At 41.3% G+C, this 18,502-nt stretch overlaps 1 protein-coding gene across 1 annotated transcript in view; it reads right to left on the reverse strand.

The window, feature by feature from the left end:
- The window catches only part of etf1 (eukaryotic translation termination factor 1), a 41,312-nt gene extending 30,505 nt beyond the window's left edge, over nucleotides 1-10,807 (reverse strand). The window contains exons 1-2 of the mRNA XM_003215255.3: nucleotides 10,576-10,807; nucleotides 10,148-10,299 (exon numbers count right to left, since the gene is read on the reverse strand). Of these exons, the coding sequence (XP_003215303.3) occupies nucleotides 10,148-10,233 (86 nt within the window). The 5' untranslated portion in view covers nucleotides 10,234-10,299; nucleotides 10,576-10,807. The remainder of the gene's footprint in view (nucleotides 1-10,147; nucleotides 10,300-10,575) is intronic.
- Between the last annotated feature and the right edge of the window lie 7,695 nt (nucleotides 10,808-18,502).

The raw sequence follows: 18,502 nt of genomic DNA on the forward strand, positions 1-18,502 counted from the left end.
ACTATGGTTTGAACAACTTTCTATACTTCAATGTTAACTACAATGAAGAAACCAGCTAATAAAATGTCCATTTTGTACAACACTCTCAATGACAAGTGTAATCTAATATTATAATAAACTGGATCCAATATATGAACTATCTAATATATCTGTGAAATAAGAGAGAATCAGCATAAGAAACTGAGAGGATCGGTCTCCCAGGGACAAAACACACTCTTTGTGGGCATATAGCCCAAGGTCCAACCACAGCACCTCCAGTCAGTCATGAGAAATTTACAGGTTTATCTAAATGGCAATTGGAGCTAGGAACAGGAAATTGTTCCTTGTAATGTTATTTACAAGGCACATCTAGGCTTACTGGCATTAAAAGCCAGCTATTATCTAGCTTGTCTGCGTTAACTCTACAAAGACTTACACTAGTTCAAAGGTCAGATATAAAAATGGAAGCTGTAACATAACAAAGCTGGAATTTTACATCTATTCAAACAGGGAAAAAATAATTTGGCACTATATAAAATAATTATCACATACATTTAACTATATTAAAACTGACCAGTGGAACTCTCTGCCCTGAACTGTTGTGGAGGCTCCTTCCTTGGAGGCTTTTAAGCAGAGGCTGGATGGCCATCTGTCAGGGGTGCTTTGAATGCGATTTCCTGCTTCTTGGCAGGGGGTTGGACTAGATGGCCCATGAGGTCTCTTCCAAGTCTACTATTCTATGATTCTATGACCAAATATGAAACTGCCTAGCTAGAAAGAAATCAACAATGAAATCTTAATCACATGTATATTATTTTCAATAATATCAGTGATCTGTATGTCTCTTATCCAAGAGAGCAGAAATCAAGTATAGTGCCATATCACTACAGCTACTTTGAGAGAAAATGTTGTGGCTTCTCTAGCAGTTACAGCAAATAAAAAAGCTATCACACGCAGACAATCAAAGATTATGATCTAAGCAAAAGAAGATATTTTAACCATACAATGGTTGGAATTCTATTTATATATTACTTTAGCAGCTGCACTTTACCCAGTGTTGTAGAGTGGTGGCAAGGGAAGACATTCAAAATGTGTCTACTTCAAGCAGCCTGCTGCTCTAACACCTTATTTTCTTCATGCCTGGGATGCGCAAGGAATTACACTGGCACGGAACACCAATTCAATTCCAACGATAAGAACTAATGAGTTAAAACCAATCTGAGCTGAGTTGTTTTGGTACATGGGAAAATAAATGTACAGCCACCCTGTTATGAAGAAATGCTTCTTTTTGTTATACTATTGACTTTCCATTGTTATTGAATTAAAACATTATGCTTGTACTCAAGAGGAAATGGGAAGAAAACTGATTACAACCCCCCCCCCCCCCAAAAAAAAAGAAGTTAGTCTGGGGTGAACTTAGTCTGGTAAGTTTTTGAGAGGTCAGCTAAGTAAACATCAGAAGTGAATAAAAATAGTACTTTCTCATGCTGATTCTTTTAACATTATTATAAGAATCTGGAGGTGAACTATTAAGAGGAGACTTTGTTGGGGACTTAAATCTATTAAATAATTTAAGGTATTTAGGGGGCTAGGGTTAGAAACAAAACAAATTTGCTAACTTGCTCAAATTCCAGATTATAGTTACAGCTGTAAGAAGGAAAACAGATTATCTGGTGTTCCAGGAACAATCAGCCCTGCTGTGTATGGCAAATAAGAAGTAAAACCTATAGCTTACTGAACACAAAACAAGATGCAGAACTAATTGTAATCTGTCTCTCATTCAATTAAATTTTCTAAAATTCTACCCTTCACATTTAGAAAATGTACTTCTCTAAATGTGAAGGGTAGACCTGTAGAAAAATTCAAATGTCTTCCCTTGCCACCACATTTTTCAAAAGGCTACGTTTATTTTTTAAAGTATGTGTATTTCAGTGGGGGAAGAATTTGAATACCTGTTCATAAAGTAAAAAAGACCTACTGTAGAAACTGAACTGGAAACCACCTTTAAAAGAGCTGATCATATCTTCTCCAGATTATAACTGAGTTAAATATTCTCATAAGATGGGCTATGGGTCAATGCAGAGAAACAGTTGTTACTAGAAGATGAGAAATAATGCTAGTTTTTTGGCCTACCTATGGGATAACATACTGATTAACAGGTTTCTCTTCATTTTTAAAGCAGCACACAGTTCCATAACCCAAAACTGAGACTGGCAACTTCTGGTCTATAGAGAGTACCTAGTTTATGGAAGGCTGCCAGAGGATTTGAGATTCAAAGTGACTCTATAATGGGGTTTTCTTGGCAGTTTGCATGGCTGAGTGAAGATCCAAACTTTGGTCTCCCAAAGTACTAGCCCAACATGCAAACACTACATTCCGCTGACTTTCACCAACTCTTAGAAACCAAAGCTTAACCTGCAGAACAATGTCCAATACAGTTTTACATCACTTTGGCTCCAAAATGGTTAACGTTTGCGTGCAACACACATAGTGCTGGTCAGCTACAGAATTGTTCTCTCTTTCATCTAGAAAGGAAAGTTACCTTAGTTACTAATTGGGGTCCTAAAACTGAGATTGAGTAACACAGAGGTTCTAAAGCCTGAGGCATTGATACAAGATAGGAAATTTCCAGATAATACTTTTCATTTCTAGAACTGCTATGTTTTACAGACCATAATGAGTGGTCACTAGCAGCATTGTGTATCTTCCTATTTACAGTTTATTTTCCCCCATGGCTCTCTCCATGAAACATTATATCAAATATGTCTATCTTTTTCACATAGAATCATATTTTTTTTGTAATTTAATAAGGGAAGGGGAGGAGAAGGCGACAACTATCAAAACTCAAAGTACACAAAGGTTCCAAGTGATTTAGGGCAGTACCTCAATTTTCAGTTCAAACATTTCCAGAGAACTTGTATTTCTGTAGATATAAATATAAACATCCTGCTTTCAGGTAGGGAAATTATCTTAGAAATGGGTAATTTCCACATTAAGAGATAGCCACTTCTGCCAATCTTCTCATGCAACCTCCCACACAGTTCAAAGGCCTCAAAGTCTCACTGACTGATTCCCAGTGAATTAAGAGGAAAACAGAGGAAAAAGTAATCAACAAGGATCTCAGCTATTCTCCATTTATCCAGTGGAGGAATCCCAGGAACACTACCAGACAAAACCAGAATTTCAAAGCTATTTCTATAGAAATTGATAAAATCATTTTTCTAGAGAAAAGCTTAGAACGTGAGTATCTCTATAATTTTTAAATGGGAAGCAATATTGGTCTATTGCTGTCAAAAAAATCCCTAATCTTAAAACACCTTAAAGATTAAAATGTAATACAAACTAATGAAGTATTGCAGGCACTTTACAGTTACTAATAATAGGTAGCATCTTATGGCAAGACATGGACCAACAGAAATCCAGCTTTGCCCTCCTGTGCACCACCCCTTCAGATGATACTGTGATTCAGAATTCATCAGAAATTATATAGGCTTCAGGGGAGAAAAGCTGCCACTAGAAGCAAGAACTGTCAAATTAGGAGGCAAAAATGAAAAAGTACTTCTAATCACAACAGGAACTGTGGGCATATGACACAAACACTAATTACATCAAAATAAGTTTTCCAGAACTTCAAATTATGAACTCAAGAATTCTCTTCAACTGTTTTCCCTGGTCATAAAAAAACAAATAATTTTATATGTGATAGAGAGAAGACAGCCACACATTTTCCTATCCTGTCAAGAGGGCTTCTCTCCCGTTTATTCATAGAATGCCCATTTCTAATTTCTAGTCTTACTTTTCAGAGCACAGACTAATTTCGAAGAAAACCTGCAACGCCACTCTGCTTAGCTAACAACATAAGCTGACAAAAGTTGAAACATCAATATGGTACGATAATTATCCAGTTCTGCACACACAGTTTAATGGTGCTGAGTATTGCTTTATGCTGCCTGCGGTGAATGTCTTCATAAAGAAGATTAACAGGAACCTCTACTCATAATGTTGTAAATTGTATCCTATTTAGTCAGAACCTTCATGTTTAGAAATGTATGCCAGCACCATTTTTCTTTTAAAGCAATCTGTACCCCAAAGGAAGTGTATGACACTTGAAATTTGTAAGGTAAGAAGGGGGAAAAACTTTCCTCACAAAAAAACCTACACCTACAATATACTATGTACATATGTTACACTAACATGCTTTAACTAGAAATATGTAAACTGCAAATCAAACAAGTCAAACACAAACAATAACTATGTCTTTTCAAGATCACAGTGAGTCTCCATTTTACTGCAGGTTCAAATATTGCATTACTTCCTCATACACTTCTTTCAAGGGCTACTGAATTGGAAAAGTTCATAATTATATAATCCTGCATACTACTGGGAATACATTTTAAAAAACATGCAACAAGTGTCTGACTGTGAGATTTCTAATACTAGTCACCAAGCAGTTGCTCTTTTTAGACTTCTCAAATATTTAAGCAAATTCCTCCAAACTCAGAAATACATTTTAATATAGCTCTCCCATTATGTAATTTTTTTTGCCTTCATTCCCTACTCTTACTCTTCATTTCCTACTCTTAGGTCGTCTCTAACCCTTGAATTTGTCAATAAAATCTAGATCTATAGTAACAATTTGCAAGGCCACACCCAAGGGGGATGGAATTCACTGATCAAACTTATCCATGGTATATTTTGGAAGCTCTTGCTGCCTGAGATAGCACACTGCTCCGACAGTTTGTCTATTGAAAGACATAATCTTTAGTTACTATTTCCTGATCTACCAACATTACACTTGGCTTGTATTCAGAACAAACACACACCTTTACTACCCAAATCTATTTGACTGTGAGACTGTTAGCACCACTCCACAGAATGGGAATTTTGAAGCCTCAGAAATCTAAAACACTGCACTACAACCACCAGCAATCACAATCAGACCTCTCATGTTGTTTGTGTTTTTCAATATTATGAAAGTTTACTAACCACTCACTGAGTGAAATTCATTCAGCATTGCATACATTTTTTTCCGTGTCAGGAGCGACTTGAGAAACTGCAAGTAGCTTCTGGTATGAGAGAATTGGTCATTTGCAAGGACGTTGCCCAGGGGCACACGGATGTTTTGATGTTTTTACCATGTCCCCGCATGAAAAAAGCACATCAGATTTCAGAAAGCCCTTTTAAGTAGTTGCTACCAGAATATAAGATACAAAGCAATGCACATGGCACTATGGATTCCAACTTCTTCCTAAGTAATAAAAATACCTATTTTGATTCTCAGTAAGCTGCACTGATCTGAAGTTTTTACACAATTTACAGTTCCCCTTCTTCTATGTAGCAAATAGATATTTTTAGCTGCAGCACAGCTAAAACCAAGAATGTTTCTCCTGGATTTGGACTTCAATGGGCTGTTTGCCAGTATGGAGAACGTACCATATATGCTTGAGTATAAGCCTAGTTTTTCAGTCCTTTTTTAGGGCTGAAAATGCCCCTCTCGGCTTATAGTCAAGTGAAGGTCTTGGCCAGCTTATATTTGGGCCGGCTTATACTCAATTACATAAGTAATCAGAGTTGGACAGTCTTAACTTATTAGACTTATTATCTTAGATTATGGTCTTATGTAAATATTTTAAAAAATTTAACTTACTGGTGCCTCAATTAATGTAATTTTATTAGTATCTATTTTTATTTTTGAAATTTACCAGTAGCTGCTGCACATCCCACCCTCGTCTTATACTCGAGTCAATAAGTTTTCCCAGTTTTTCTGTGGTAAAATTAGGTGCCTCGGCTTGTATTCGGGTCGGCTTAAACTAGAGTATATAAGGTAATGTAATGCTGCCCATAAACCACCTAATCTTTTTATAAGGCATACACACGAGTACACGAAAAGACCTGTATTAAACATTAAACAATAGTCACTGCCAACAAAATAGTATTTAACTATTGATTTGAAGTCACAGAAAAGTTGTAATAAAGTCCAATTAATCACAAATGATAGTTTTGAAAATGCACTACATAAGCTATCAAAATAAAAACTTTTTTGCTGACATAGCTTAATTACAAAAATGTAGACCCTTTGGTCCACCATATATTTCACACTCTAACTTAAAGAGGCCGCAGGCAGTTCAAATTATTCAATTTGCCAGAAGTTCTCAATCCTAAGTTTCTATTGAAAATGTGTTGGCAAAGTGATTTCTCATATTTTGGAGACATTTTTTCACCACCACCCATGCCCAAAATGAGCCAACAATGGTGCAAACTTCAATTGTTTAGTTTCTATATATTAAAAAAATACAAAATAAAGCCTGAAAATGAAAGCAGAAATGCTGTGACATCTCCTTCAGTCAAATCAGGCATTCTAGTGCAGGCATGAAAAAGAAATGGTTCTAACCTCCTCCACAATTGCCAGCCATGAAGTAAAATACACCAGTTTTTGTGTCTGAAGTCTAATAGGCTGGCCAGTCACATATCAAACACTAACTTCATTAAAACTTCAATGAAATGAATTCTTCATGGGATTTTGACAAACTTAGGCTATCATATTAAATATATTTAGCTAATTACACAGAAGCCTAGGCAAACAAATTTTGTATCCAATCTGATTTAATTGCATCACGTAAGGTGTAAGAGGCAAAGTTTCCACATGAATCTAGGACACAAGCTTGCCAGCAACCTCATTATAGCTCTTCAGCAACCAAAGTGTTTATGGATAGGTAGTCTCCTTTACCAGGGTCCACAAGGTCTGGTTAGCCTTTGAGCAATTATTTATGATCCCTACTGAATTCATGCAAATACATCCATTCCTCTGGTACATACACAAAGGATTAAGAGGAGAAGCATCACTTTCACTTTATGTCAAGGATCTGAAAAGGTAATCAAAAGGTAATCACCGTTGCTGCTTCAAAGTATTGCCAAAACCCAGGAAAGACAGATTCTCCCACCTCTATGAAATCTGCGCATGGAAAGCAAAGAGATTCTTACTGTCTCCTTCCATCAACAGGAAGCATTGCTCCCTATTTTCAATGCATGTAGAAAGGGGGCAAGTCAGGGGAAGTAGGAGATGGAAAAACAGATGTAGATGGCTTTTACAGAAATTGAGCTTGGCAAATACCCTCCCCTCCCACCACACACACACAAGCCCCTTGTCCCAACTGTCATTCAAGGGACTACTAATTAAAATCACACCTGACTTGATAAAAGATAAAATAGTTCTGAAGACACAAAACATAATGAAAATAGGGAAAATAATGAGATGGGATGCACCTTTGTAGTCAGGTTGTGGCCAATTTGATTGCTATATAAACAAAGGAGCTACTTCCTCTCCAATCTTAGCCTTTTCCACAGCTGAGACTGGCAAACAAGTCCCAACATGCCATTTAAAGAAGAGACACCACAGAGCAGAGAAGCACCTCCGATCCATGCTCTCCTACTGAGATTGGAAAGCATTTTTGGTGAGACTATGCTTTGCTGAGGCTATGAACCAGTTGCTTCAAAAAGAGGAATACAGACAAGGGGACTCAATCTGCGGATAATTATTATTATTATATGTATTAATATCCTGCTTTCCTCTCTTAAACAAGTTCAGAGCAAATGGTGATGAATACATTATTATTAATCATCATTATTATTATTTTCCACGTTACTCCTTTAAATTAGACTTAAAGTGGAAGGGGAAATAAACCCACCCCCAATATACAGGCATTTTTCTGTGTTGACAATAAATGCTGAAATATTCCACCAAACTTTACCCCAATCTCTACCTATGGACTACTGGTAGCCCAGCTTCATGAGAAAGCAAAACAAACAACAAAAAGAGAATTGGTGAAGACTTGTGTTATGAGGGAAAGGGCACGTGTACACATAATACCGTCTAATGCTGTTTCAAACCGGTATTGAAGAAAGGGTTTTTGATGTGCAGATGAATAGATTATAGAGGGAATCCTGAAATCAGTTTGAGGCCCGGATGTCAAATACACAAATCACGGATGCACATTAAGGCCTTTGTGGGAATTTGTTGTTTGACAGCCACAACTAGAAGCTAGTTCCAAGCTGCATTAAATTGTCAGTGTAGATGGGGCCAGAGGAGGAGGTAGAAGACACTCAGGACATGGTTGCCATTCCCAGGGATGTCTCAGCCTCCTCCAGGTGGAGTGGACATATGCCTTGCTACATTAGAGAAGGGGTGAGAAAATACTATGGGAGGAGAGTAAAGCCCCTTCCAGACAGGCCCTATACCTCAGGATCTGATCCCAGGTTTTCTGTTTGTCCCAGACTTTCTGGCAGTGGGGACTCATATAATCCAGTTTAAAGCAGACAACCTGGGATCAGATCCTGGAGTATAAGGTCTATCTGGAAGGGCCTAAGATAAAACCTTTGGCTCACCGCATCCCCTTGTACGAGCCTGCCCAGGCCCTGACATCTTCAGGAAAGGCCCTTTTCTCAGTCCCACCTTCATCTCAAGCTTGGTTGGTGGGAATGAGAAAGCGGGCCTTCTTGGCAGCTGCCCCTTAACAGGAAACTCCCTGTCCAGGGAAGCCAAAATGGCCCCTTCCCAGCCGTCTTTCCGGTGGCAGGCTAAAACCTTTTTATTGAGAGAGTTGTTTAAAGCTGAAGGTGTTTAAGTCAGGGGGTGCTGTGGTTTTACATACCTTTATGGTTTTAACTTGAATTGTTTTAAATATTAATAATGCTTAGTACTGTTTTGATATTTGAAATTCAGTAGGGATTTGAAGACCTGGATGTTTACACAAGCCTTTGAGAATGCCTAGCCCCAATGATCTGCAATTAATGACACAGCACTGCACTTTTATCCCATGCCCTTGTTTTTTAGCTACAATTTGCACTATCCCTTCCCCTTGTTCTTGTTTAGTTTGGCCATGTTTTACGACAGTTGTCACCATGTTCTGAATTTTAATTGTTTTTTATGCTATTGGTTTTCCTTTTTGTATTGTACTGTGTTCAGTTTATGTGTTGTTTTAGGCACTTTGTGTCATATGTAAGCCATCCCGAGTCCCTTCGGGGAGATGGAAGCAGGGTACAAAAATAATATTATATTTGTATATTTATATTTCAAGTTGTATTGTAATTCTTTTACTGTGTGCTGCTTTGGTCTCCATATGGAGAGAAGGCAGGATATAAACAAACATCATAATAATGATTAAAGCCTTGAGGTCCATCCCAAAGAAAACTATGTTAGATTCCGTCAGGTTTCGGCTGAAAGTATGCACAGGTTCACCACAGTACATCATGCCCTCGGGGTGAAGAATAAAATGCCATTGGAAAAAGGAGAGGGAGTGGGGGGTACGTCCTTCCCTGGTGTGAAAAATAAAGAGAGAAGAAGGGCTTGAGATTCCCCACACCACCTAGGTTGGGTTCCTTCAGGTTTCGGGTGAACGTGTAATCAGGAAGCCCTTCGTAGCTCAAGGTTCATGAAGCAGTTGGGCAAACAGAAAAGGCTGCCACCCCATACTCCTACAGACTATAGCCCCTTCCTCACAGCTGAATAAAATCCCACGTGATCTGCTCTGAAGTGGACTATATGGCAGTGTGAACTCAGATAACCCAGTTCTAAGAAGATACTGTGGGATTTTCTGCCTTGATATTCTAGGTTAGAGGGCTGTGTGGAAGGGCACTCAGTCCACACTGCTAAGTATTCCAGTTCAAAGCAGATGTTGTGGGATTTTCCATCTTAATATTCTGGGTTATATGGCTGTGTGGAAGGGCCCTCAATCCTCACTGCCATATATTCCAGTGCAAAGCAGATATTGTGGGATTTTCTGCCTTGATATTCTGGATTATATGGCTGTGTGGAAGGGTCCTCAAACCTCACTGCCATATATTCCAGTGCAAAGCAGATATTGTAGGACTTTCTGCCTCAATATTCTGGGTTATATGGCTGTCTGGAAGGGCTATCATGTAACCCATTTCAAAGCAGATATTGTGGGATTTTCTGGGTTATAGGGCTGTGTTGAAGGGCCAGCAGGTAATCCAGTTCAAAGCAATTATTGTGGGATTTTCCGTCTTGATATTCTGGATTATAGGGCTATGTGGAAGGGCCCTCTATCCCTCTGGAACTGAGAGCAAAGACAGAGAGGCCATGGGAGGGAAAGGAGGGACCCAGCCTCTCCCCACACCCCAAGGTTGTCTCCCCCCTTTCCCCTTTCCTCACCCTCGCGCCGCCTCCAGGCTCTTGATGAGCTTCTTGATCTTCCAGATCTCCACGTTCCTGTCGGCAGCGCTGGGATCGTCCGCCATCTTCTCCTCCTCCTCCTCCTCCTCCCTCCGCCGCCGCCGCCTCCTCCTCCACCGCCCCTCCTGCGGCTGGAGTCGGCCACCGCCGAGGCCCACGAAGCAGAAAGGAATCCAAGAAACGGGGGGAAAAGAAACACACGGGGGGGGGGGGGAGTGAGCGCTTCGGCCTTGTCTCTCTCTCTCTCTCTGGCTTGGAGCGTGGCTGCCACCCTCTCTAACCTCCTCCTTCCTCTCTCCTCTCCTCTTCCCGCCTGCGCCTCCGCTGAGGGGCTCCCTCCCTCGCGCTCCCGCTCGCGCCGAGGGACGGAGGGACACGCGCGTGCGCGCGCTCACTCACTCACTCACCTCAGGCCCCTCTGCCCTCCCCGCGCGCCTTCCTCCTCGCTGGCTCGCGCTCGCCTTCCTCCTTCTCTTCCTCCTCCTCTGGACGGCAGCAGCGAAGGGCTCCCCCGCGTCGGCGCTTGTGACGTCGCTAACCGGCTTCTTCCTTCCTTTCCTTTCCCCTCCGCCTCTCCTCCTGCTCTTCCCCCCTCCCTCTCGCCTCTCCTCCGCGCTGCATGTGTTGCAATCGCCTCACATGGGGCGCCTGACATCATTTCCGGTCCCCTGCCCCAACGAGGAGGGAGGGAGAGGAGGGGGGAAGCTTTCCGACACTTCTCCTTCTGCCATTGGTTGGCAAGCCGTCGGGGCTTTCTCGCCATTGGCTGCCGGCGTGCTGGGAAGGGTAGTTTTCCTTCATCACCCAAGGCGGATGTTGAGCTCTCGCGTTGTTTTGCCTCAGCTGCGTGATCGCTGCCGTGGATGTGTTTTTTAAAGGGGCCGCGCCCGCCTTTCGAGGACGATGCGTGTGAGAGAAGGAGGGAGGAGCCAGTTGCTCCTGTGGCAGGAAGGGCCTTTTCGGGGACCAAAGTTCAATGAGGTGTCAGAGGGCCCTTCCACACAGCCAGCTAACCCAGGCCCCTTCCACACAGCTGGGTTATATTACAGTGTGGACTCATAATCCATTTCAAAGCACATGTTGTAGATATTCTGGGTTACATGGCTGTGTGGAAGGGCCCTCACTACTTCAGAGATGTGGAAGCTCCTTCCTTGGAAGCGTTTAAACAGGCTGTATGGCCATGTGCAAGGGATGCTTTGATTGTGCTTTTCTTGTATGGCAAGGGGTTGGATTGGATGGCCCGTGTGGTCTCTTTCGACTGTGATTCTCTGAAAGCCGCCTCTTTCCTTTTTGGTGGGATCTGTTCCCCAGTTTTTGCTGTGGTCGTGTTTTCATTTCTGTGGAAGGACAACTGTATCTGTGTCTTTATTAATCCTTCCACACAGCTGGATAAAATGCACATTGAACTGGACTTTTGGCAGTGTGGACTCAGATAATCCAGTTCATATCAGATACTGTGGATTATCTGCCTTGATATTCTGTGGGCCCTTCCACACAGCCATAAAACCCAGGATACCAAGGCAGGTCATCCACAATATCTGCGTTGAGCTGGGTTATCTAAGGGCCCTTCCACACTGCTCATTATCCCAGGATCTGATCCCAGATTTTCTGCTTTAAACTGGAATATATGAGTCCCCACTGCCAGATAACCTGGGATAAAAATCTCAGATCAGATCCCGGGATAAATTTGCAGTGTGGAAGGGCCCAGAGTCCACACTGCCATATTATCCAACTCAATGTAGATATTATACAGCTGTGTGGAAAGGGCAAAGGTTACATGACACTGGAAATTTGCGCTTCCCGACATTTCAGTGGCCAAGGCCAATCCAGTGATGCCATTACTAGTTAAAAGTGTTGACCATGTTTGTTCAAGGCCAGTCTATAGATTTAATTTACCATAGGTAAAGGTAAAGGTTTCCTCTTGACATTAAGTCTGGTCGAATGCAACTCTGGGGATTGGTGCTCATCTCCATTTCTAATCTGAAGAGCCGGCCTTGTCCGTAGATGCCTCCTGGCCAGCATGATTGTATGGAGTGCTGTTACCTTCCCACTAGAACTGCACCTATTTATCCACTCAACTTTGGAACTGCTAGCTTGCCAGAAATTGGGGCTAACAACAGGAGCTCATCCTGTCTGCAGATTCGAACTGCCAATCTTCTGGTCAACAAGTTCTGCAGCTTAGCGTTTTAACCTGCTGCGCCACCATAGTTGAATTTAAACCAGGACTGGGTGAAATGTGGCCCTCCACAAACAGGACTACAACTCCGATAAGTGGTGAAGAAGCATGTCTGTTTAAATACAAATGTATCAGGGGACGTTCATGTTGCTTTGCTGGATCAGGCCTCAAAGCCTGCGTCTGGCCAAAGATTCAGTTTTCCCAACAGTGGGCCTGCCAATTGTTTCCCACTGCTCTATAAAGAATAGAAAATGATCTTCTGTCAGAACAAGGGGTTGGGAGGGATAGCTAATAGGAGTGTGCAATTTTTCATTTGCCATCGTAAGGCAGATCAAATTAGTTAAATTCATACTTACAATGCAATATCCAGCACATGTGTGTGGCCCACGCCAAAAACCTTAGAATCAATACTTACCCAATATTTTTTAGTTTGAATTTTGTAAACTTCAGAAGCCTCCCAAACTCCGTTTCATTTTCAGGGCAAACAAACAAAGCCAAGCCAAAAAGGCTGCCTTTCCTCTTTAAATTAATGGCCTCTCGCCATTAGGAGAGAAAAGCAGCAGGGAGAGAGCAGAGTGCACTGGAAAAGAGGCTGAGAAAGTACAGAATTCTGGGAAATGTAGTTTGGGAAGTTGAGGAGCCCTATGTCAGAGAATTCAAAAGACCCTGCCCTAAACTACATTTCCCAAAATTCTGCTCAGTATCAGAAAATCCCAGTCAGGATAGGGGAGAGCTATTTTCCCTTGGTAGCAGCAGCCAGCCATAGTTTCAAGATATAGTTGTATCTTCAAAGAAGAGGACTGCCTTCTAGTAAGTAAATATCTGTGCAGGGTTGAGAAGAAATCCCTAAATGGAAGTTCTGTTAATATGAGAGATATTCAATGAGATAGCTGTTGTGGCTTTTTTTAAAAAAGTTTTTCTTAAAACTTAAAAAAATTATTTATGCAATGCTTTGATATGAAATAAAAATAAAATCCTGTGTGTCATTGTATAGAAAATTCAAGGAGACTGCTTTTGTAGTTTTTTTTAATGTTGTTTATAAAAACTTTGAAAATTCCCCAAAAATCCATGGATAAGTGAATTGTTCTGAAACTTGATGGGCTAAAAGTTTCACCCCAATAGCTGTAAAAATGAGGGAGAAAGGAGCCTCTGGTTTCCCCATTTGTGCAATTACTATAACCCAAAATTAACAAAATTTCATTACTCTCATTATAGTACCAAAATTTTCACTAATGACACTTTAGAAATGAAATGCCGGTGCCCCCTAATTTTATAATGAGTTTAAAACATTTTTTTCATCTATCACACAGTCCTAATAGCTAATACCACACAGGACACAATCAGTATCCAAAATGACCTGGATGGCCTTTTGCCGGGATGTGCTTTGATTATGTGTTCCTGCATGACAGAATGCGGTTGGACCGGATGGCCCTTGTGGTCTCCTCCAACTCTAGGATTCGTTGATATGTAGGTCATCCAGCAGGATTCTATGGAAGTTGACTGTTGGTGTAAGAACTGCCTATTCAGGTCAAATTGATGTAGATGGTATCAAAATGTTTCTAGAAAGCATGGAAAAAGTCATCTCCTATGCATCTCCTGCAGCAGCCAGTCTTCCAAAACAAACTGCCTCTAAGACAAGTGTTTATGTATTTATAGTAGTTTCTCAGTTACCTGTCACCCATGGAGATTGGTAGATGCTGAGTAAATGTAGTTTCTGCTTACTTCATAGTTACTACTGAAAATATGTCTGTAATACTATACCTCATACTATACCATATCATAAACTCTGTATTGACTTGATATTAATATTGAAATACAGTAATTCAAAACAAATAAAGACAAACTTAATATAACACAGATCTACTGTATAAAAACAGCTTTTGTTAATTCGAGTATTATTTCTTTGGCTTTCTTGCCAGTTACTTAAATTCCATTTAACCACAGGTTTACCGTATCACAGTGGAACTTCGACATGAGAGTGTCCCAACTTAAGAGCATTTTGAGTTAAAGCTTGGCCTAGATTTTGCTTTGTCGTAGGGGCAGTGTTTTGAGTTAAAAGCTAGCATTAGAGGGAGTGCTACTGCGAGAGGGCTTCAAGGGCAGCCTCCATGCCACGTGCTCTTATCAGCTTTGGGAAATTTGTCTGCTTTGCTCTTGTCCGCTTTGAGGAACTTGGGGGTTAGTTGATTTTGTGTTGTTTTTATTCTTGGTATGTTTGGCTTCATGAAGAGAGAGGAAGAGGAAGCAAGAGACGGAATCTGGAATTCATACGGCATGAAGAAAATGATGCTTCTGTCTTATCACTTCGCACTTCCTTGCCACAACTGCGTGCTTCTACTATTTTAAAGTTTATCTGTCTTTTGTATTGTTCCATGCGAATGTGCATTTTTTGTACATTTTGTTATTCATGAAGCACATTTTCTTATTTGAAAATATATAACAAAAGTGGGAGGAGTTCGGGGGGGTGGTGGAATGGATTAATAGCATTCCAATGTGTTTCACTGGAAAATTCACATTGAGTTAGGAGCGATGTGAGTTAAGAGCTCGGTCACAGAACAATTTAGACTCTTAAGTCAATGTATCACTGTATAACCATTTTCAAGCCATTTTAGGTCCCTTCTACACTGCCATATAATCCAGATTTTCAAAGTAGATATTCCACATTATCTGCTTTGAACTGGATGTGTCTACACTGCCATATACTCAAGTTCAAAGCAGATAATTTGGATTTTATATGGTAGTGTAGAAGGGGCTCAAATTCATCTTTTAATGCTGAAAAAGACCTAAAGGTATATTGAAATCACACACATCCAGCACATCTTGGTAGCTTTAATATAGGATGAGGAAGAAAACAAGTCACCTGTAGGAAATGTTGCCATAGAGCAGGCTTACACAACATGTGGCCAGAGGGCCGAATGCAGCCCCTACCAGGATTTACCATGGTCCGCAGATGTTCTGAACCTAAGCCTTAGAGAGGGAGGTCACGTGCAGCACTACAGCGGAGTAGCCATCGGAACCCACCATTTACTCTTCCAAGTGTATTACCTCTACACGTTTCTTTGCTCTATGCACCAAAATTACCAAATTAACCTGTGGAAGTCAGGATGCTGGAAGTGCTGGTCTTATTTGGGAGGTTGTGGGATGACATTTTAAGGCTCATAAGATCTTTTAATCGGAAAGGTTGGAATCTTGAGCTCCAAGTTATGTTAAAATTTAACATTAGATTGGTCGTATTAGGGAGAGAAGTAGATGGAAAGAAGTTGAGCCTCAGTTCTTGTCTCTGCCACTCTTTCCCTTTACATCAGTTGCCTCTTTCTTATTTGGGGACAAATCCTCCAACTCAGCACCATTGGTTTGAGAGGAAAAAAACTTGGCTTTTCCCTTTTCCTTGCCTCTGTTGCTTCCTTCCTCTTCAGTGGGACACCGCCATTCATTTCTCTCCCTTGTGAGGGTCAAATGTAGCTTCACTAGGAAGTTGGGGAGTCTTCAAAACAAAGTTTTTTTAAATTGTGTCAATAGTGACTTGAGAACATACTTCAAGTCACTTCTGGTGTGAGAGAATTGGCCGTGTACAAAGTAATTGTCCAGGGGACATCTGGATGTGTTACCATCCTGCTGGGGGGCTTCTCTTATGTCCCTGCAAGCTAGAGCTGATAGACGGGAGCTCATCCCATCTCGCAGGTTTGAACCGGCAACCTTCAGGTCAGCAAGCCAACCTTCAGGTCAGCAGTTCAGCTGGCACAAGGGTTCAACCCATTGCGCCTCTGCAGAAAGTAAAGTTTTTCCCTCACAAATGAGCAGTGTATGGTTGGCAGGTTTTGCCTCCCTAGGAGGAGATGACGGTGACAACCCAGAGGCAAAGAGAAAGAAAGAATTCCGAGGCAAAAGCTTTTACCTCCGAAAAGGACTGCAACTCGCTGCGGGGAGGCAGGGATATCGAGACCAATTTAGTTTTGCTGCTTGTTCTGAGGAAAAAGCATCCTTTTACAAATCTTGAGTGGAGCACTCAAAACCCATCTGCGTCCAGGAGAAGTTTGGCCTTTTTAATTTCAGCCCCTTGCTACTGCTAAGATGTGCAGGCCTGCCTAGAGTCTCCTTTTGGTTTTTGCCTGTTGGACAAAGCTAAGCATTCAGCTTTGAATCGAGTTAGGCAATCTAGAGTTGTAATAAAAGATGGTACAAAGAGCTAGTGATAGATCTGAGAATCCATGGGACAGTGTCTTTCTTCTAGTGTTGGGCATGCATTGTAATGACCACTACTACATCAGTTTAGAAAACAGGCCAGAAGCCAGATTGAAACCAGTCCAGGTGAAACATGCTCTCCAGGAATGTCTTGAGTCTGAGTCAGCAGCAGCACCTGTTTCCATTCTGTTTGGTTTCCAAGTTTCATAGTTACTGATAAATGTGTACGTCATTAATTTAGATAAGCTTTAGTAAGAAAACAAGAACATCCCTGTGAGTCACAGAGAAGGTCTGTGTAGCCCAGCATTTTGTTCTCACTGGGAGTAGTCTCATTCTCCCAAGAAATGTATGAGTGGATCAGGAAAATTGCATACATACCCGTATTATTTTAAATCCCGTTAGCTAATATTCAGAGGTACACATGAAGGTTCAAGCTCTCCCATGGGTGCTAATTAAGTCCTTTTCAAGAATTTATTCAACTGCTCCAGCTATGGCATTGAACCATATTTCACATCAGTGCAAATGCCATCTATAGTTTAGTCACGCAATATTAGTTTTAAATTTTTCAAAGGACACTTCCAGACATCCAGATATCTTTGCTCAAGATATCCAATACTCTTTAAGTTAGTGCTTTCATGGAAGACAATCTTTCAGCATCCCTTCATGTTTATGCTTTGAGTACTGAAGAAGAGTCTATATCAGGCATGGGCAAACTTTGGCCCTCCAGGTGTTTTGGACTTCAACTCCATTTAAGCGGCTGAGGGGGAAAAGGGAAGAGCCTGGGGCTGTTAGGAATTGTGGGAGTCCAAAATATCTGAAGGGCCAAAGTTTGCCCGTGCCTGCTCTATATTGATATATCAAAGTATGGTTGGTAACACAAAGGCTTAATGGATCTGAACCAAACTTGGTCCACACACCTTTCAACTTCAACTAATTCAGTGGTTTGATTTCTTTTTTTTAAATCCCTTTCAGGCCTGTTTTTGAGGGAAAGGGACGAATTGGCTGCAGCTAGGTGAAGTGGCCCTCTGTCATGTGACTGGCAAAGAAAGGAAGCAAAGCAGATTGGCTGTTAAGTGACAGGAGTATGACGGGAAGGGAGGAAGGAAAGAAAGAGAAAGGGAGAAAGAAAAAGGATAAGAAGGACAAGTGAAAAGGTATTGGGAAGGGGAGGCACAAAGAAGGGAAGAGAAAGGAGAGGAGGACAAAAGGGATGAAGAAAGAACAAATAAAAAGATGGAAAGAGAAAGAAAAACGGGAAGGTGTACGAGAGAGAGCAACAAGAAAAGAGAGGGCGATGTATGAAAGAAATGGAGGAAGGTAAGAAAGAGCCACAAATAGAACCTGCTCACTGTTGCAATTGAGACATTGTAAGGTAGGCCTTCTCAAAGCTGGAGAAGGGAGAAAGCAGGCAGGCAGAGGCCACTCCAGCATTTGGGAATGCCAGGTATATGTGCTATGAGCCAATAAAAAACAGGGAGCATTCTTTTCTGTGTTTAAGTAAACTGTAGAAAGCCAGTGTGGTGTAGTGATTAGAGCAATGGACGATGACTCTGGAGAGCAGATTTGAAGGCGTTTTGCCATGGAAATCTACTGGGTGATGTTGAGCAAGCCACATTTTCTATGGCCCCTATCTACACAGCTGAATAAAATCCCACATTATCCGCTTTGAACTGATAACCCAGTTCAAAGCAGATATTGTGAGATTTTCTGCCCTGATAGACTGGTTTATATGGTTGTGTGGAAGGGCCCTAAGCCTCAGGAAAAGGCAAACTCCTTAACAAATCTTGCCAAGAAAACGTCATGTTAGGTTCACATCAGGCCACCAAATGTTGGGGAATGACTTGTAGGCACAAAAATATAAACTGCATCTTTTAACCCTTTTCCCTCACCTTTTGATGTCTGGACAGCAAATCCCAGTCTGCTGATCTCTCAGAACATTCTAAGCTTCACATTCAATGAGCAAATAATGATGGCAA

Source organism: Anolis carolinensis, chromosome 1, assembly GCF_035594765.1.
Source record: "Anolis carolinensis isolate JA03-04 chromosome 1, rAnoCar3.1.pri, whole genome shotgun sequence".
Classification (NCBI taxonomy): domain Eukaryota; kingdom Metazoa; phylum Chordata; class Lepidosauria; order Squamata; family Dactyloidae; genus Anolis; species Anolis carolinensis.